Source organism: Anomaloglossus baeobatrachus, chromosome 3, assembly GCF_048569485.1.
Source record: "Anomaloglossus baeobatrachus isolate aAnoBae1 chromosome 3, aAnoBae1.hap1, whole genome shotgun sequence".
Taxonomy (NCBI): domain Eukaryota; kingdom Metazoa; phylum Chordata; class Amphibia; order Anura; family Aromobatidae; genus Anomaloglossus; species Anomaloglossus baeobatrachus.
In genome coordinates this window covers 566,699,029-566,720,681 of record NC_134355.1, presented here as the reverse complement: position 1 = coordinate 566,720,681, position 21,653 = coordinate 566,699,029, and the positions used below count along the sequence as shown (strand labels likewise).

Below are 21,653 nucleotides of genomic sequence, written 5' to 3'. Positions count from 1 at the left end.
CTCACTGTGAATGGCACCTTACCAGGTTGGGTCAGTGACTTCATCGTCCACCACCTCGTCTTCCACTTCCACACTCTGGTTCTCCTGAATTGTTGACTTAACATCACTTTTAGACATCTGTGCCTCTCATCATCATCTACCTCAAGACACTAATTGCCATTTTTCACCTTCGTCTTCTTCTGACTGTGGCTGCCCAAATATTAGGGCATCACTACACGCGATTTCCTCATGTCCATCTTGAAACGTGTAGGACAATAGGCCAGAATCAATAAATGGATATGTAATGAGTTCCTTAGAGTATCCCAGTGCGGGATCACTTGTCACCTGGGACTCGCCATTGTGGGAGTAAGGAGAATCAGGATGAGGATTATGTGGTCCAAACTCTTGAGTAATGAGACTGGACTGTGTGGAAGACAGGGTGGTGCTGGTAAACATACTGGAAGCATTATCTGTCATCCAATAGACTACCTGTTTGCACTGTTCTGGCTTCAAGAGTGGTGTCCCACGCTTCCCTGCAAAGGGAAGCTAGGTCTCATGGATGAGCATGATTGTTGTGCTCCCACAGCAGGCACAGTGTCACCTGGCCCTCGGTCTCTACATGTACCATCAGCAACACGTCCACTTTTCCGTCCTTTACCGCATGTCTTGCACATTTTAAATTAGGTATATAATATACCGTATTTTTCGGATTATAAGACGCACTTTTCCTCCCAAACATTTGGGAGGAAAGTGAGGGGTGCGTCTTATAATCCGAATGTAGCTTACCGGGGTGGTGGAGAGGGGTCGCAAGTGGCCAGGGGAATGCTGAGGCGGCTATGCAAGGGCTTTAACGGCTGTGCTGTGTCTGCAGCCACTGTGCGGGGTGTCCAGTGGCTGCTGCTGTGGTGACTGTGCGGTGTCTACGTGGGGTCTCCGGCGGTTGCAGAGGCTATGTGGTGTCTGCGCGGGGTCTGTAGCGGCTAGACTGGTGCTGCGGATCTAGCTCTGACTTCAAATAATGCCGCCTGGAGTCAGCGCTGCACAGATGGAGCTCTCGGCTCAAGCTCTCATCTGTGCAGGTGCTGCTTCCAGCCCATTGATCTCCCTCCAGCGGACTTCAGGAAAATGGCACCTGGAGTTGGTGCTTGCTCAGATGAGACCTCGGCTTGCCATTGAGTCTAGAGCTCAATCTGCGCTGACTTCGGGTGCCATTTCTTTGAAGCCCTCAGCGCGCACAGCTGCTGCTGCAGAAGCTGCCCAAGCCTTCAATGCGGCCCGAGCTTCTGCCATGGCTCCAACGTACGCCAGGGTGCCCAGCCTCCGCCATGGCGCCAGCTTCCGCCGGGGCCCCAGCACAGCCTACAGTTTCTGGGACACTCACCGCCCCGCCTCCTGTGACTCCTGCACCAACACTACTGCCCCCTCTGGTAAGACAGCACCGGATTACAAGACGTACTCCCTTTTTTTGCTCTGAATTTTGGGTGCGTCTTATAATCCGATGCGTCTTATAAAACGAAATATACGGTATGCCTGCAAACTTTCCGGTATTAACAGGGAAAATAAAATCTGTAGCCCTGAAAATAAGGTGGAGGAATTAGAATTAATATTGTTGGAAGAAAATTATGATATAGTGGGGATATCAGAGACATGGCTGGATGAGAGCTATGACTGGGCTGTTAATTTACAGGGTTATAGCCTATTCAGGAATGACCGTACAAATAAGCGAGGGGGAGGTGTGTGTCTATATGTAAAATCATCCTTAAAACCCATCCTGCGTGACAACATATGTGAGGGTACTGAGAATGTAGAGTCCCTATGGGTGGAGATAAGGGGGGGGAGAGTGAATAATAAAATACTGATAGGGGTGTGTTATAAGACGCCGAATATTATGGAAGAGGTAGAGAATCTCCTCATAAAGCAAATTGATAAAGCAGCGAGTCTCGGAGAGGTAATTATTATGGGGGACTTTAACTATCCTGATATAAATTGGGGAACAGAAACTTGCAGTTCCAGCAAAGGAAATAGATTTTTGATAACAATGAAAGATAATTACCTTTCACAAATGGTACAGGACCCCACAAGAGGGGGAGCACTACTAGACCTTGTACTAACCAATAGGCCAGACCGCATATCAAATATACAAGTTGGGGGTTACTTGGGGAATAGTGATCACAAAATAATAAGTTTTCATGTATTCTTTAGTAAGATGTATAGTAGAGGGGCTACAAGGACACTAAACTTCAGGAAAGCAAATTTTAAACGGTTGAGAGATGATCTTAGTGCAATAAACTGGGATGATGTACTAAGTAATAAAAGTACACAAAGCAAATGGGAGACTTTTATGAGCATCCTGAATAGGGCTTGTGCAGAAAATATACCCTATGGGAACAAACATGCTAGAAATAGGAGGAAACCCCTATGGCTAAATAGAGCTGTAAGGGAAGCAATAAAAGAAAAACAAAAAGCCTTAAAAGAATTAAAGAGGGTAGGTAGTGATGAGGCATTATATAATTATAGAAAATTAAATAAAATATGTAAAAAGCAAATTAAGTTAGCTAAGTTTGAGACAGAGAGACTCATTGCGAGAGAAAGTAAAAATAATCCTAAAATATTCTTTAACTACATAAACAGTAAAAAACTGAAAAGCGATAGTGTTGGCCCCCTTAAAAATAGTCTTGGTGAAATGGTGGAAGGGGATGAGGGTAAAGCCAACCTGCTGAATGACTTTTTTTCTACGGTTTTTATACAAGAAAATGCCATGGCAGATGACATGACCAGTGATGCCATAAATTCACCCTTGAATATTACCTGCTTAACCCAGCAGGAAGTACGCCGCCGCCTCGAAATCACTAAGGTTGACAAATCTCCGGGCCCGGATGGCATACACCCCAGAGTACTACAGGAATTGAGTTCTGTGATAGATAGACCATTATTTTTAATCTTCTCAGATTCCTTAATAACAGGGTCGGTACCGCAGGACTGGCGCATAGCAAATGTGGTGCCAATATTCAAAAAGGGGACAAAAACTGAGCCGGGAAATTATAGGCCGGTAAGTTTAACCTCTACGGTTGGTAAAATCCTTGAGGGTTTCTTGAGAGATGCTATACTGGAGTATCTCAAGAAAAATAACCTTATGACAGAGTATCAACATGGGTTTATGAGGGATCGATCCTGTCAAACTAATTTGATCAGCTTCTATGAAGAGGTAAGTTCAAGCCTGGACCAGGGAAATGCAGTGGATGTTGTGTATATGGACTTTTCAAAAGCTTTTGATACGGTGCCACACAAAAGGTTGGTACATAAAATGAGAATAATGGGGATAGGGGAAAATATGTGTAACTGGGTTAAAAACTGGCTCAGTGATAGGAAACAAAGGGTGGTTATTAATGGTACGTACTCGGACTGGGTCTCAGTTCATAGTGGGGTACCACAGGGGTCAGTATTGGGCCCGCTTCTTTTCAACATATTTATAAATGACCTTGTTGGGGGCATGCGGAGTAGAATTTCAATATTTGCAGATGATACTAAACTCTGCAGGGTAATCAATACAGAGGAGGATAATTTTATATTACAGGGAGATTTATGTAAATTGGAGGATTGGGCTGAGAAGTGGCAATTGAAGTTTAATGTAGATAAATGTAAGGTCATGCACTTGGGTAGAGGAAATAACATTTATGATTATGTACTTAATTGTAGAACACTGGGTAAAACAGACACAGAAAAAGACTTGTGTGTATGGGTGGATGGTAAACTTCACTTTAGTGGACAGTGTCAGGCAGCTGCTGCCAGGGCTAATAAAATAATGGGATGTATTAAAAGAGGTATAAGTGTTCATGAAAAAAATATAGTTCTACCTCTGTACAAGTCACTAGTACGACCGCACTTAGAATACTGTGTACAATTCTGGTCACCGATATATAAGAAGGACATAGCTGAACTGGAGAGGGTGCAAAGAAGAGCGAGCAAGATTATTAGAGGAATGGGGGGGCTGCAATACGAAGACAGGTTATTAAACTTGGGGTTATTTAGTCTGGAAAAACGAAGGCTTAGGGGAGATCTAATCACAATGTATAAATATATGAGGGGACAGTACAGAGACCTTTCCAAAGATCTATTTACGCCTGCGACTGGAACACGGGGGCATCCGCTACGTCTTGAGGAAAGAAGGTTAAATCATAATCACAGACGAGGATTCTTTACTGTACGAGCAGTGAGACTATGGAACTCTCTGCCGCATGGTGTTGTAATGAGTGATTCACTACTAACATTTAAGCAGAGCCTGGATGCCTTTCTTGAAAAATGTAATATTACCAGTTATGTATATTAGATTTTATGACAGGGTATTGATCCAGGGAACTAGTCTGATTGCCGGATGTGGAGTCAGGAAGGAAATTTTTTCCCCATTGGAACTTGTTTGCCACATTGGGGTTTTTTGCCTTACTCTGGATCAACATGTTAGGCTACGGGTTGAACTAGATGGACTTAGAGTCTCCCTTCAACCTTAAAAACTATGATACTATGATACTATGAAAAGGACTTTTGTTTTTAGGTTGCAGCAGCAGTATACCTATAGAAGGACTGTAAGGCATATGCACATTAAGTATTTGGTTACAGAAATTTCTGTACTATTTCTTCATCTCTTGACAGGAAAAAGTAGCCTCAAAAACTTGTGGTTTTGTCGCATTTTCCACCTCTACTTTTATAGCGATTTTGACTGACTTCATTGAAGTCAAAGGCAGAAAATACACTGCAAAGCCACTGAAAGAATTGGCAAGCTGCAGGTTATTTTCTGCATCAAATCTGCAAGTCTCAAAAAAGCGTCGTGTGCATGACACTTCAGCATTCTCATTGACTGCTGGCATCAAGATTCCCTTTAGGTTTTGGGACAAATCTGCACTCAGAAAAGCATAAAAAAGTGATAAAAGGCAACGTGTGCACACGGGGTAACACTCTGACACCATTAATTTCAGCAGCGATCTAGGAGTCAGAGATGAGTCCAGACGTCTCCCCCATGCTGTTCCCATCCATTTGAGTGTTGTTTCCATCCATTTCAGCAATTTTCTTCCCCCCCCCCCAGCCCTCATGGTAGGGTTCTTCCGGAAAAATGCTCAAGTTTCCCATTGACTTTTATTATACTTGTTACTCAAATCGAGTCCGTCCAAGTTTCCAAGTGTCCGACTTGCTTGATTCAAGTACCGAGCACTCGAACATTTAAGTGCTTGTTCATCACTACTTCTTACCCTAAAGGCCGCTTTACATGCGACATCGCTAGCGAGATATCGCTGGGGTCGCGGAATTCGTGACGCACATCTGGCGTTGTTAGCGACGTTGTTGCGTGTAACACCTACGAGCGACTGCTAGTGATCCGAAAAATGACAAAAAACGTTGATTGTTGACACGTAGTTCCTTTCCCAAATATCATTGCTCATTTTGGACGCAGATTGTTCGTTGTTCATGAGGCAGCACACATAGCTACGTATGACACCCCAGGAACGACGGACAACAGCGTTCCTGCGTCCTCCGGCAACGAGGTGGGAGTGACGTTAATGCGGCTGCTCTCCACCTCTCCGCTTCTATTGGTGGCCCGCTGCGTAACGTCGCTGTGACGCCCTGGCCGGGCCAGGTAGTCACAGATAGGGCCCCGCATTACACCAGTCCCCTAACAAGGTTACAGCAGCCATGCACTTAAACCCTAGTCACCCCCCTCAGTGCTTGATGGACGCACCAGGGGGCGGAGCTAGGTGGTTGGACACGCCCACCAAGGAGTTCAGAGGGCCTGGGGGGGGAAAGTAGTCAGTTTAGTCTGAGGAGTCTGTAGTGGAGGTGAAGTAAAGTGGAAGCAGGACTGTGTGTCAGGTCTGCAACTAACTGACAGGTGCCAGGGTTGGAGCCCGGGCACCTTTGGCTAGGAGGCATATGGAGGCCTCAGTCTGCAGGAGCCGGGAAGACGGCTCGGTGGAACCGTGGTGGACCGGGACAGGATTGTGGCCCGCCGGTACCGATCAGGGGAACCGACTCGTAAACCAGAGCACAAAGGGGGTACTCAGACCCTGAAGCTAGGTCCAGAAGCTACTGGGGGCTAGCTAATTAACTGATTGTGGCCAGGACTATAGGTTCTGTCCCACCAAAAGTCCCGACTGAAGACAACAGCCAAACGAGGGGGATAGAAAGCCACCGCCACGCCAGAGAGATCCCACGGGCCAGCGTCTGCGGGCAAAGGGCTCCTTAGGCCACCACAAGCCGGGGAGCGGACTCCTGACGTTGCAGGTGCAGGTAGTCCACCATCACACAAGCAGTGCAGGAGAAAGGCAGAGACCACCAACCGGGTAGGGGACCAGACTGCAGCCGGCTGCGGGCACCGACCACCATCACCTTGGTTTACCAGAGACTTGTGTGTGTTACTAATCGTGAGTACATCAGTGCCTTCCGGCCGCCCATCTCCAAGCACCGCCCAACTCTCCCCAACGGGTCCCGGGGCCACCATCCCTACCCACGGAGGGGTTAACAACTTGCTGCGCAACATCTCCCCCGGGTGCCCCGTAACTGCAGCGGTGGTGTCCACCTTCACCACAACCCGTGGGTGGCGTCACAAACTCAAACGCGGCTCTGGCCGTACACCTACGTCCCCCCAAGCCGCCAACCCCTTTTAAATCGGAGTGACCATTGACCCCCGGGTCCGGAGACCCACGAGCCACCCACCGAAGGGCCGGATCCGAGCGGTTTGGCTGCCACCGAGCACGGGGCGGCACACCGCACAAACCTCCCCCTTTAAACAAAGAGTTTGTTCGCCTGCCACAGCAACGACATTAGGAAGGTATGTGCGTGTGACGCGTACTAGCGATATTGTTCACCACGGGCAGCAATTTGCCAGTGACGCACGCACAACAGGGGCGAGTGCATCGCTAACGACATCGCTAGCGATGTCGCAGCGTGTAAAGCGGCCTTAAGTCATGACGCATGCCTCATTGAAAGGTTGACATTGAATTTTAGGGTCACTAAATTCAATAGGTGGCTCCAGAAAAATAGTTCTCTTCCTTCTGAAGACACTATTAGCATAAAACACACATATAGCATAAGAACATAATACAACAGGTCAATTTCTAAGGACAAATTCTCTTTAGTCTATTATGCTTTCAGTCTTAAGGTGCCAGAGACAGCTAAACTTCTAGTGAAAAGAAATATACAGAACGCTATATCTGAATAAGAAAAGGTTAGATAATTGAGAATTAAAAAAACATAAACACTGTATGAAATTATCAAGTTGGCAAGAGACAGATTAAAAACTGAAAACATGCGCTAAATGATGCAAATATATGATTTGTTTCCATATTTAGAGAAATACTTAGCATTAAATGTAGATCATGTCTAGTTGATCAAATCTACAGTGGTCACCTTCTCCTGCAGTATTTCATTATAGCCTCTGTGTTCCTATACAGGTAGAAAAGGTGTGTGGTGAACTACAAGAAAGTCCTCTCAAAGAACTGTCTGAGGAAAAAAACACAAAAGAAGACGTGGCAGAAATACCACCAGTCACAAAACACCACTCTCTAGGACATCTGAGAAGGTAATGTGACGGTCTTCATATAACTAGGTCAATGTATCTCATGTCCTTCTAGAAGTGCATCTTAAATATGTCCTTTCACGTGCTTGTAAAATATTATGTTGGAAAATTCTTGAGTTCCCCTGATTCTGTTGCTCTTTTCCATTTTACGCTGTGTCGCTCCTATGCAAAGATATTCACATTTGTTGCTTTTGGAGCGCACTATGTGAAATTTTTGCTTGTAGTCCATTTGGACATTTCTTCAGTTTTCTTTAGGGGTGTGCACTTTCACCTCTTTCTCAGAGATGCTGCCAATCACAGCTCGGCAACTGATCTACCACGTGTTTCCAAAAATAAGACAGGGTCTTATATATTGTTTTAGTTTCCAAAAAAAAGGGCTAGGGCTTATTTTGGGGGAGGTCTTATTTTTTTCCATGAGCAACAATCACATTTATGCTTCAATTTACCTTGAAGGTGTATGGTCAGCTTCAACTTGAAGGTGTATGTCCAGCTTCAGTTTGAAGTTGTATGGTAAGGCTCAGTTTGAAGGTGTATGGCCAGCTTCAGCTTGAAGGTGTATGGCTAGCTTCAGCTTGAAGGTGTATGGCCAGCTTCAGCTTGAAGGTGTATGGCCAAGCTTCAGCTTGAAGGTGTATGGCCAAGCTTCAGCTTGAAGGTGTCTGGTCAGCTCCAGCTTGAAGGTGTATGGCCAAGCTTCAGCTTGAAGGTGTCTGGCCAGCTCCAGCTTGAAGGTGTATGGCCAGCCTCAGTTTGAAGGTGTATGGCCAGCTCCAGCTTGAAGGTGTATGGCCAGCTCCAGCTTGAAGGTGTATGGCCAGCTCCAGCTTGATTATGTATGGCCAATTTCAGCTTGAAGGTGTATGGCCAGCTTTAGGGTTAGTAATCTTAACCCTAACTTACATTCAGCATTGCTGGTGCAGTGTCAGTGTCTCTTATGGTAACACTTACTGGCACTCTCAAAACACTATGTGGCAGTGGCACTCTTCTCTATGCGGCCGGGAGGGCGTCAGAAGGTGGGAGTCTGGAACGGGACTCGGGAACAGTGGTTGTGATGTCACACGTGGCTGCTCCTGCGGGAACAAGCAGGGCTGGCCGGAATCCAAGAGGTGGTACTCGGGAGGCAGGAGGTGAGACCCTGTAGCAGCCATGCCCACATCATAGCGCAGTAGGGAGGCAGGACTCAGGAGGTGGGACTCAGGAGCGGCAACTATGCAAACATCACAGCATAGTAGCAGTCAGTAGGCGGGAACCAGGTGACAACACTCAGGAAGGGGTGAGCAGATTTTACCCTGCCATGGTGGGAGAAAGTGGCAGGATGATTTGGGAGCTAAATTATGCCTATTCCAGTGTCTCCAGCATTAGATTATGTCTCCGTGATGTTAGTGACATAAACTAGCATCACATGACATAACCTAGCGCCGGAGACACTCACTAACTAGGGCTTTTTTCTGGAGTAGGGCTTATATTTAAAACCTACTCCAAAAATCCCTTTAAAATCAAGCTAGGGCTTATTTTTGGGGAGGGCTTATTTTTGGAAAAACAGGGTAGCAGTCTCAGAAGGTGCTGAGGTGGGATTGGCAGCAATTAGGAGGGAGATGTGAAAGTGTACACCTCCTGCAATGACTCAAGAAAAGCCTAGTTGCACTACAAGCAGAGATTTCACATCTTGTGCTCCCAATCAACAAATATAAATATCTCTGCAATGGATGGACGTATTGCAAAATGGAAAAGAGCATTAAAATCAGGGGGGCTTGAGATATTTGCAAAGTATTAAACTGATTTTTTTTTTTTTAACAAGGGGAAAGTTCTTTTTAAGATTATTTATGTTCCTCTTGTACATCATCTTTCAGGAATGATTTTCCTACTCATCTGATTCTGTTGTGCATGGTCTCCAAGCTCTCATTTTTTTCCACCTCCAATGCTTGTACCAATGCATGTAGAATGAGATAAGATACACTTTCATTTGATTAACCTTTTCTTTGTTTCTCCTGCTCTTTGCATGATACACTGCTTCCCTTCTCTCGGGTGGTGCTCTTTCTTCCACCTTGAACTCTGCAGTTCGCTGCCTCTGAAAGCTCCGAAGAACGACAGGCCACGCAGTTTGAAAAGGATCTGTCGGTAAGATATTCCCCATGGGTTGGCTGCTTGCTTTCCATCTTTCCACCTTCCTTTGGCTCTGCTCCTCTTGGAATGTTTGTGCTCCTCAACCTCCTGCTGGACAATAACATTATGTTTGGCGGCTGCTTGTCTTCGTGTAGGGCCCGGCTGATCCAGCTGTGTGACATTAACATGTAAAATGCATTCATCTCTGGTAGACAGGTACATATTTTCCTCTAAAGCTGACTGAGAATTAGTATGAATAGTTTCAGGTTACAGTAATGCAAATTATACCGCAGATCTTACAGTGGTCATTCTGTATGACTGTCTGCCAGTGGGCCAATACTAAAATAATTTGTGACATTTATATACCGTAGATCAGCAGTTCATTCATCTTGGTGAAGGAAGCATTGTTCTTTGAACTTCCCTAGTAACACATTGCAGGTCCCACCCTGTTATCGAATACGGCCATGGTAAACGCAGCTGTAGCCTGTCCGGGCAGGCGGAAAGTTTTAGTCTCATAACAGCTGGAGAGATGGAGGATACAGACCGCACCTCAATGGGTTCCTGCTTCCAAACAAGATGGGTTGTCAACCTGTATTGACATTTATCATTATTATTATTATTATTAATATTTATTTATAAAGCACCATTAGTTCCATGGTGCTGTACATGAGAAGGGGGTTACATACAGAATACATATACAAAGTACAATAGACAAACTAGTACAGAAAGAAGAGGACCTTGCCCTTGCGGGCTTACATTCTATAGGATTTTGAGGAGGAGACAGTAGGTGGGGTGTTGGTCGGACGATAGTTCCGGCAAGGTGGTGAGGCGACAGCTCCGGCGGTGTGGTCATTGGAGATTATAGGCATTTCTGAATAGATGAGTTTTCAGGTTCCGTTTGAAGCTTGCAAGTGTAGCAGATAATCTGACGTGTTGAGGCAGCAAATTCCAGGAGACTGGGGATGCTCATGAGAAGTCTTGGAGGTGGTTACATGAGGAGCGAATGAGAGAAGAGGAGAGAAGGAGATCTTGGGAGGACCAGAGGTTATGTGTTGGAGTGTAGCGGGAGATTAATTCGGAGATATACAGAGGAGACAGATTATGGGCGGCTTTGTAGGTCAGTGTTAGTAGTTTGAATTGGTTACGGTGGAGGATTGGGAGCCAATGGAGGGATTTGCAGAGAGTAGAAGTGGGTTGGTGTTGAGGAGAGAGGTGGATCATTCGGGCAGCAGAATTAAGGATGGACTGGAGAGGTGCGAGATGGTTAGCAGGGAGGCCACAGAGGAGGATGTTGCAGTATTCAAGGCGGGAGATTATGAGGGCATGCACTAGCATTTTTGTAGATTGAGGAAAGGACAGATTCTGGAAATATTTTTGAGTTGAAGACAGCAGGAGGTGGTGAGAGATTGGATGTGTGGTATGAAGGACAAGGCAGAATCGAGGGTCACTCCAAGACTTTGGGGAGAGCGTGATGTTGCTTATTGTAATAGATAGATCAGTTAGGGAGTGTAGGTGAGATGGAGGATATGATTATTCAGTTTTGGCCACATTGAGTTTTAGGAAGCAAGAGGAGAAGAAGGAGGATATGGCTGATAGACACTCTAGGATTCTGGACAGCAGAGGTGTGACATCTGGGCCAGAGAGGTAGATCTGAGTGTCATCGGCATATAGGTGGTACTGGAAGCCATGGGGCTTTATGAGTTGTCCCAGGTCAAATGTATAGATGGAAAAAAAGTAAGGGTCCCAGGAGGGAGCCTTGAGGGACTCCAACAGAGAGAGGACAGAATGAAGAGGTTGTGTGGGAGTGAAAGACACTAAAATTGCGGTTGGTAAGGTATGAAGAGATCCAAGAGAGGCCAAGATCTCTGACACCAAAAGAAGAGAGGATCTGTAATAGGAGGGAGTGGTCAACAGACTCAAAGGCTGAGGACAGGTCTAGAAGTAGGAGTATAGAGAAGTGACTGCTAGCTTTGGCAGTAAGTCATTTGTGATTTTTTTTGTAACATATATTTTATTGATTTTTAACATTAAAAATGAACATACATGTTGTAACTTTTCCCTGTGATCCAGTCGGTTGTCATTTGTGATTTTAGTCAGGGCAGTTTCAGTAGAATGATGTGGACAGAAGCCGGATTGTAGATTGTCAAAGAGAGAGTTAAGGGTGCTTTACACGCTACAACATCGCTAGCTATAGCTAGCGATGTTGTGCGCGATAGCACCCGCCCCCGTCGTACGTGCGATATGTGGTGATCGCTGCCGTAGCGAACATTATCGCTATGGCAGCGTCACACGCACATACCTTGTCAGCGACGTCGCTGTGACCGCTGAACAATCCCTCCTTCAAGGGGGAGGTGCGTTCGGCATCATAGCGACGTCACGGCGGCGTCACTAAGCGGCCGGCCAATAGAAGCAGAGGGGCGGAGATGAGCGGGACGTAATATCCCGCACACCTCCTTCCTTCCGCATTGCCGGCGGGACAGAGGTAAGGAGATGTTCGTCGCTCCTGCGGTGTCACACATAGTGATGTGTGATGCCACAGGAACGAGGAACAACATTACTACTTACCTGACAGCTATTTTTTGTAATTAACCCCTTAACGACCGCGGGCAGTAAAATTACGTCCTAGCGGTCATAACGTTACTGCCCGCGGTCTGCCGGCGGCAGCATGCTGCGATCGGTGCACATCTCAGCTGATTTTCACAGCTGAGATGTGTGCCTGCTAGGCACGAGCAGAATCGTCATCTGCTCGTGCCGTTTAACCCCTTAAATGGCGCTGTCAATATGTGACAGCGCCATTATAAGCGCGATCGCGGTAAACTTTTACTTACCGCCCGATACCGGAAGTCACGTGACGCGATCACGTGACTTCCGGTAGTTGTCATGGTAGCACAGGGTCATGTGATGACTCCTGTACTACACATGAATTGCTTTCACTTTCGCTATGCCCGCGGCACAGTGAAAAAGAAAGTGAGCGTATCTGCTGTTTACAGCTATGTAGCTGTGATCAGCAGATAGTCCAGAGCGGTCAGACTGCTGATCGCAATAGCCCCCTAGGGAGACTAGTAAAATAAAAAAAAAAGTTAAAAAAAAGTTTTAAAAAATAAAAAAAAAAAAACAAAAAAAACTAAAAGTTCAAATCACCCCCATTCGCCCCATTGAAAATTAAAGGGTTAAAAAAATAAAAAATATACACACATTTGGTATCGCCGCGTTCAGAAACGCCCGATCTATCAAAAAAAAATCAATTAATCTGATCAGTATACGGCGCAGCGTCAAAAAAATTCCAAACGCCAAAACGAGGTTTTTTTTGTCGCCACAACTTTTGCGCAAAATGCAATAAGAGGCGATCAAAACGTAGCGTCTGCGCAAAAATGGTATCGTTAAAAACGTCAGCTCGAGACGCAAAAAATAAGCCGTCACTGAGCCATAGATCCCGAAAAATGAGAACGCTACGGGTCACGGAATATGGCGTAAAACGTGCGCCACTTTTTTCGGACAAACTTCCGATTTTTTTAACTTCTTATATAAAAGTAAACCTATACACGTTTGGTGTCTACGAACTCGCACTGACCTGAGGCATCATACCCACACATCAGTTTTACCATATAGTGAACACAGTGAATAAAATATCTCAAAAACAATAGTGCTATCGCACTTTTTTTGCAATTTTTCTGCATTTGGAATTTTTTTGCCGTTTTCCAGTACACTATATGGTAAAACCTATGGTTTCATTTAAATGTACAGCTCGTTCCGCAAAAAATGAGCCCTCACATGACCATATTGACTGAAAAATAAAAAAGTTATGTCTCTCAGAAAAAGAATGACGAAAAAAAAAACGAAAAGCGAAAAATCGGCTGGTCGTGAAGGGGTTAAACAACCTCTCCAAAACAAACGATTTTTATTTTTTTGCGATCGTTTTAGGTCGCTCCAGCCTGTCACGCACTGCGACGTCGCTAGCGGCGTCGGATGTGCGTCACAAACACCGTGACCCCGACGATATATCATTAGCGATGTCGCAGAGTGTAAAGCCCCCTTTAGATGAGAGGTGGGAGGAAAGTTCAGCATGGACGTGCTGTTCGAGGAGTTTTGAGGTGAACGGGAGTAGTGATATGGGGCGATAGCTGGTAGTAGAGGTCAGATCAAGGGATGGTTTCTTTAGGATGATTGTGACTGTTGCATGTTTAAAAGCAGAAGGGAAGGTTCTAGAGGTTAAAGATAGGTTGCAAATATGGGTTAAGGCTGGAATAAGCATAGTGGTGAGGCGGTGGGATGGGATGGGGTCAAGTGCGTAGGTGGTGAGGTGTGCTTTCGAGAGAAGATGTGCAAGCTCTTCTTTGGTGATGGTGGGGTGGAAGTTTATGGGGGAGGGGCAGTGGTCAGTTATATGAAGGGGTTGTGGTGATTGAGCAGAGAAAACTTTCCTGGTTTGGTCGGTCTTATCTTTACAAAAACGTGGCAAAGTCTTCTGCAGAGTTGAGGGAGGTTGGAGGGGGCAGTGGTGGGCGAAGGAGGGAGTTGAAAGTATTGAATAACTGTTTGTGATTGTGTGTTAAAGAGGATATGAGGGTTCTGAAGTAATCCTGTTTAGCAGAGGTAAGGGCTGAATAAAATGTGTGAATTGGATCATTAATTAAAGGGGTATTCCCATCTTCAAGATCCTACCGCAATATGTAGTAGGTATAATAATAATAATATTAGCAAATACCTTCAATTACAAATGTAGTATAGTTCTCCTGATATAGCCATGTCTCTTACCTCATGTGCAGGGCATTGCAGGACCTTAGGTATCTATGATTACGACAATGCATACAGTGACAGTTAATTACTCATGGTCATAATCATGGATACCATGATTATGACCAATTAATTATCACTATATGTATTGTTGTAACCATGGATACCTAATGCCCTGCGCATGAAGTAAGATACATAGTGAATCAAGAAAACTATACTACATTTATAATTAGAGGTATTTGCTAATATTATTATTATTACACCTACTACATATTGGGATAGTAATATTGGAAATGGGCATACCCCTTTAAATGCATGGAGTTGGGGCTTAAATCCATTCTGCAATTGGGTTCAATAAAAAATTTCCATTGTTAATCTTTGGCTACACTGTATAATTCTGACTGCAAAGTGAGTTAACTGAGAATATGTCAGAGAGCCCGTTGTGACAGTCTACCGGGGAGTTTAGAATTCTTTTATCAGTCTTCTCTTCAGTTGATCTATGACCAGAGAGTTGACCACACCAAATTTGAATATGCATGAAAACAGAAGGCCTGTAAAAAAAAAAAAAGTGTAACATTTTTATTGAAAACCAAATAGCAAAAATAATTTTTAGCCGTAAATACATGCATATAAGTAAAAAAAAATGTATCCAAAGGTAGGCAACCCTTTTAAGTATTAAAATAATTGAACAATCACATCATCTTAAGCCTGCTTTACACAATACAATTACACATGCGATCTCGTATGCGATCGCACACGCCCCCATCGTATGTGCGGCACGTTCAATTTGTTGCCCGTGTCGCACAAACGATTAAATTCCGTCACACGTACTTACCTTCCATACGACCTCGCTGTGGGCGGCGAACATCCTCTTCCTGTAGTGGGAGGGACATTCGGCGTCACAGCGACGTCACACGGCAGCCGGCCAATAGAAGCGGAGGGGCGGAGATGAGCGGGACGTAAACATCCTACCCACCTCCTTCCTTCCGCATTGCAGGTGGGACGCAGGTAAGATGTGTTCATCGTTCCCGGGGAACAAACAACCGGACGTTCAATTTTTAGAATTTGAACGATGTGTATGCGATCAACGTGTTTTCATACAATCGCAATCTCACGTAGGTTTCACACGCTACAACAATACTAACAATGCCGGATGTGCATCACTTACGACGTGACCCCGCCGACACATCGTTAGATTTATTGTAGCGCGTAAAGCCCTCTTGAAAGTACTATGGAATAGAATCGGGTTGCATATGTCCAGTAATTTTGGGATGTGGTGTATGAATTGATTTTGCAGTCTGGTCTGGGTTCCAACTTTTTTCCCTAAAACTACCTTAGAAATATGACTTAGGGGTACTTTGCACACTTCGCTATCGCAGGTGCGATGTCGGTGGGGTCAAATCGAAAGTGACGCACATCCGTCGTCGCTGTCAATATCGTAGTGTGTAAATCCTTTATGATACAATTAACGAGCGCAAAAGCGTCGTAATCGTATCATCAGTGTAGGGTCTGACATTTCTATAATGTAGCTGCTGCGACGGTACGATGTTGTTCCTCGTTCCTGCGGCAGCACACATCGCTGTGTGAGAAGCCACAGGAGCAAGGAACATCTCCTACCTGCGTCACCGCGGCTCACGCCGGCTATGCGGAAGGACAGAGGTGGGCGGGATGTTGACGTCCCGCTCATCTCCGCTCCTCCGCTTCTATAGGCCGCCTGCCGTGTGACGTCGCTGTGACGCCGCACGACCTGCCCCCTTAGTAAGGAGGCGGTTCGCCGGCCAGAGCAACGTCGCAGGGCAGGTGAGTGCATGTGAAGCTGCCGTAGCGATAATGTTCGCTACGGCAGCAATCACAAGATATCGCTGCTGCGACGGGGGCGGGGACTATCGCGCTCGGCATCACAAGCATCGGCTTGCGATGTCGTAGTGTGCAAAGTACCCCTAAGCCTCCAGAACAGAGGGCCCCTACAAAAGCGATTAAGACGCCTGAGCCATTAGAAATGCTAATGGTCAACTACCTCATGATTGGGAAATCCATAATGGTTACGAGTACTGCTTGGTGATGACTGAGCACTTCACTACATTTGCAGTTGTCAGCCCAACTAGGGATCAGATGGTTGAGTCAGCAGCCAGAAGGGGATCCACACTGGTCAAGGCCTGCTTCCTGGGGAGAGTCATGGAGGAATTGTATCAACTATATGGCATCAAAAAGTCTCGGACGACGCCTTACCATCCTTAAAGGGGTTGTCTACTACTCTTACATTAATGACCTATCCTTAGGATAGATCAACAATGTCTGATCAGCTGGGGTCTGACACCCCGCACCCCTGCTGATCAGCTGTCCTCGATGCTGGCAGCACAAGGCGAATGGAAACGCTCAGTTCCGGAGCTGTGACTTTGCCTGATGATGGCCACGGCCCTGTACTGCAGATCTGCCTCCTATTGATATGAATGGAAAGCGGATGTGCAGTACCCAGTTGCAGCCACTATCGAAATACGAAACTGAGCATTTTCAGCCGCCTACTACCGCCGTCAGCACCTGCAACAGTTATTCGGCCGGGTTGTCAGGTGTCAAACGTATCTCGGCTAATCAAACATTGATTACCTATCCTAAGGATAGAAACAAAAAAGAGACAGCTGCACTCTGCAGTGCTACGATATGTGTAACAATGAATATGGGAATATAGACATGCATTGCTGCTATAGAAAACATGTACAAAATTAGATAATTAGCACACAAAATGGCCAACAATAAGGCAACCTCTTATTGTTGGTTCCCTGCCTACTCTAATCCTTCTCTTTGGTTTAAAAAAATCCTCCAATTTATGGGCAGACAGGAACCTGCAAATGAAGAATTAAAATTGCCTAAAGCTGAAGAGCAGTAGTGCTCTATGTTACTATGTTTCATGCTCAGTGTTCCCCTGTTCACATTAGAAAATTAGGAAGTGCCATCAGTCTTTTTCCTATCCTAAGGATAGGCCATTAATGTAAAAATAGAGGACAATCCATTTAAGGGAATGGAACCAGTGATCGCTTTAATCGGACATTATTGCAGATGTTAAAGATACTGGAGGAGGACCTGAAAATGAGGATACCCAAATTTGTCATAGAACTACTGTGGTTGAACAACAAATGAATCCATGCTACCACGAGGTACACACTCTCCATGCTGTTGTCTAGTTGGAGCTGCCAAGAGATCACCAAGCTGGAACTTGATCCTGAAGAGAATTGCTCTACAGTCAGTACAAATACCTGGGTGCAAGAACATTGGCATCAATTAAAACACTGAGGCAGCTGGTAGAGCAGACGTTTCAGGAGCTGGATCATCCTAATGTAGCTTCAGTGCATGAGGTGCCCCTTCAACCAGATCAGGTGCTAGTCTGGGTTGAGCACCCCAAAAACAAATTGGATAATCAATGAGAGGTAACTCATCACCAAGTGATCAGAAGGGTCCACCCCGACAACTCTGTATATAAAGTCCGACCTGAAGGAGGGGAAGAAACATCTGGCCCAGTATTACATTGCAACGTGCTCCACCCCTAAGTGTCTGAAGAAGAAAAGCCAGATACGGACCCCCCAAAAGATCAGCGAAATGCTGAGTCGAGAAGAACTGTTACTGATGAAGGCAAATGGTTTGTTTTACCCACCAAAGCCTGAGACGAGCTCCCATTACCAACTGATTTGGAGGATAGGCCTGAAGCTGAACCCCCCGCATGAGGCGCCTGAAGTTCTCAGTGTCTCTGCTGAGCCACCTCAAGAGGAACTTCGTAGAACTGAGCATGCCAACACTGGTATTCCCCCTACAAAATATGCCCAGCATTAGTTCATTGTACAGAAGGAAAAAGAGTGTACTCAAGGGTGTGCAACATTAGGACCACCCCCGAAGAACATTAAAGTGTGTAAGGGTTCCCCTCACTTGAGAACAGGTGAGTTAAAAGAATTGAGAATTGTAAGGGGATGGCAAACAGTAGATTCTTGTTTTTAACATCCGACAGTACTTGCTAATATATATTGTCATCTGCTGGTTGGACAGAACGACAGGAACTGAAGCATGAAAAGTGTGTTTCCTGAGGGAAAGAGTTTGAAGGAGACATTGGATCAGGTGACAGCTGTGGCACTGTGGAAGTAGGAAGTACCCGAGAGCTAACTGAGTTGAACAAGACATGAGTTAAGGGGGCTTTACACGCTACGATATCGTTAATGTTTGGTTGTCGGGGTCAAGTTGTTAGTGACGCACATCCGGCGTCATTAACGATATCGCAGCGTGTGACACTGACCAGCGACCTTAAGCGACCTCAAAAATGGTGAAAATCGTTCACCATGGAGAGGTCGTCCCAAACTCAAAAATCGGTAAGGGTTGTTTATCCAGGTAGTTCATCGCTCATGCGGCAGCACACATCGCTATGTGTGACACCGCAGGAGCGAGGAACGTCTCCTTACCTGCCGCCGGCCACAATGCGGAAGGAAGGAGGTGGGCGGGATGTTACGTCCTGCTCATCTCCGCCCCTCCGCTTTGATTGGCCGGCCGCTTAGTGACGTTGCGGTGACGTCGCTGTGATGCCGAACGTCCCTCCCCCTTGAAGGAGGGATTGTTCGGCAGTCACAGCGCTGCCGCCAACCAGGTAAGTATGTGTGGCGCTGCCGTAGCGATAATGTTCACTACGGCAGCGATCACAAACAATCGCATGCGCGACGGGGGCGGGAACTTACACGCTCGCTATCGCTACAAATTGCTAGCGATATCGCTACCGTGTAAAGCCCCCTTTATACTGACTTCAAAAAGCAACCTAAAGATTGAATACCATCTCCAGTGACCAGCATGTTGTGCTGTCCCAAGACTTGCATGGAAATCTTACTAGAAGCTGTAAAATCACCAGAAGAGATGAGGATCTTTTCTTTTAAGACTAGACTGCTAGACCACAGGGAAATCTGCTGCAAAATCCTGCGGATAATTGTGGATTTGCTGTGGAAAATGTTCTTAGTAGATCTGCATATCCTCTTAGGACTCGCTCACATGAGCGTATAAATTGGACGAGTGCAATGCGAGAAAAAAATTGCATTGCTCTTGGACTATTGTTATTCAATGAGGCAGAGCAGATAAGCGATTGTATTCACTTGTATTCAAGATTAGAAAAATTGGCAGCATGCTGCGAGAGGAAGTGTAAATTAGTTGAGACTTGCCAATGTAAGTCTGTGTGTGCGAGAAAAAAAAACGGATGCCACAAGGACCATCCGTTTGCTGTCTGATTATTCCGGATACATTACCATTCTGCAGCATAGAAAACTATAAATGGTCCTGTAAATGATTGCAGAATAATAGTTGCTGAAAAAAAAAGCATGTCATATGGATGCTAGGTGAGGAAAAAAATTGTATACTCTCATAACCAGGGGCGTAACGACCGCGGTCGCAGCGGTCGCCACTGCGACCGGGCCCGCAGGGTTTTAGGGGCCCGGCAGCCGCTCTGCACAGCCGGCTCCTCTCTGTAACAGAGGAGATGCGCTGTGTAGTGGCCGACTACGCGACCGCCAGGGGGCCGGCCTGTGAGTCAGGGGGCCCGGTGTCAGCAGGGGGCAGAGGGGCCCCTGACCTGGAGAGACCCACCAGGCGTTTCTGAGCTGCGGCAGAGCAGAAGCGCTCCTGCACAGCAGACGAAATCCATCCTTCCAGGACCTGCGATGATGTCATGCCCATGTGAGTGTGTGGGAGGAGACACAGGATTGCCGGGCAGAAAGCATCAGAAGATACGGATTCCTGAAGGAGACATGGACACATGATGACTGGTAATGAGAAAAGAGGGGGCACGAGGGGGAGGGGAGTGCAGGGTGAGTGGCATATGAGGGCTGCAGACTGTGACAGAAGGATGTGAAGGGGTGCAGAGTGTTTGAGAGGGGTAAGTTGGGGTACAGGCAGGGTGAGATATGTGGGGCAGGGTGTGTGACATATGGGGGTGTAGTGTGTGTGCTATGGGGGGTGCAGGCTGTATGGGGAGCAGTGTGTGTGACATATGGGGGCAGGGTCATAACTACCGTGGTTGCAGGGGTCAAAAGGAGAAGAGAGGTACTTGTTTTTTTATTTTGCTGGCTCCATGACACATGGAGGCCTGGAGGGGCCTTGCTGCATGACACATGGAGGCCTGGAGGGGCCTTGCTGCATGACACATGGAGGCCTGGAGGGGCCTGGCTGCATGACATGGAGGCCTGGAGGGTCCTGGCTGCATGACATGGAGGCCTGGGGGCCTGGCTGCATGACACATGGAGGGCCTGGGGTGGCTGGCTGCATGACACATGGAGGCCCTGGGGTGGCTGGCTGCATGACACATGGAGGCCTGGAGGGGCCTGGCTGCATGACACATGGAGGCCTGGAGGGGCCTGGCTGCATGACACATGGAGGCCTGGAGGGGCCTGGCTGCATGACACATGGAGGCCTGGAGGGGCCTGGCTGCATTACACATGGATGCCTGGAGGGTCCTGGCTGCATGACATGGAGGCCTGAGGGCCTGGCTGCATGACACATGGAGGCCCTGGAGGGGCCTGGCTGCATGACACATGGAGGCCCTGGGGTGGCTGGCTGCATGAAACATGGAGGTCTATGGGACTGCATAAAAAACATGAAGGACACCTTATACATGGACTAGGGGTACATTATACATGGAGGAGTATGGGGCTGCATAATACAATATGAAAATTGATGGGGCTGGATTATAATACATATAGGACTATGGGGGCTGCATTATAATATATGGAGGACTATGGAGGCTACCTTATACATGGACTATGGAAGTGCATTATAAAACATGGAGGACTATGTGGTGCAGTATAATATATGGAGAACTATGGGGTGAATTTTAATACATGGAGAACTATGGGAAATGCATTATAATTGAAGGGCTACTTTATACATGGAGGATTATGGGGGTGCATTATAATATATGGAGGGCTATGTATCTGCATTCTAATATATGAAGGGTTATGTGAGACCCTTTATACAATTATTTGGAAGGCTATGTGGGGGCTGTTATAGTATTTTGAGAACTTTATACAGGGGGGACAAAGATACAAGTATGGGATGGAAATGTTTTGTGCTGAGGGAAAAAGGCTCTTTCCCTCAGCAGCCAACTTTCCCATGCTCTGCTATACATCTCTCAGCACCCAGCTTTCCGATGTTCTGATATACATCTCTCAGCACCCAGCTTTCCCATGCTCTGATATGGGAAAGCTGGGTGCTGAGGACAAGATAAATATCAGAACATAGGAAAGCTGGGTGCTGATAGAGGGAT

At 46.3% G+C, this 21,653-nt stretch overlaps 1 protein-coding gene across 2 annotated transcripts in view; it reads left to right on the top strand.

Moving 5' to 3' along the window:
- The window catches only part of LOC142296861 (glypican-5-like), a 435,368-nt gene that overhangs the window by 152,047 nt on the left and 261,668 nt on the right, over positions 1 to 21,653 (top strand). The window contains exons 4-5 of one of the 2 annotated variants that reach the window (XM_075340926.1): positions 7,416 to 7,543; positions 9,599 to 9,658. In XM_075340926.1, the coding sequence (XP_075197041.1) occupies positions 7,416 to 7,543; positions 9,599 to 9,658 (188 nt within the window). The remainder of the gene's footprint in view (positions 1 to 7,415; positions 7,544 to 9,598; positions 9,659 to 21,653) is intronic. The other variant, XM_075340927.1, reaches the window with a different exon arrangement.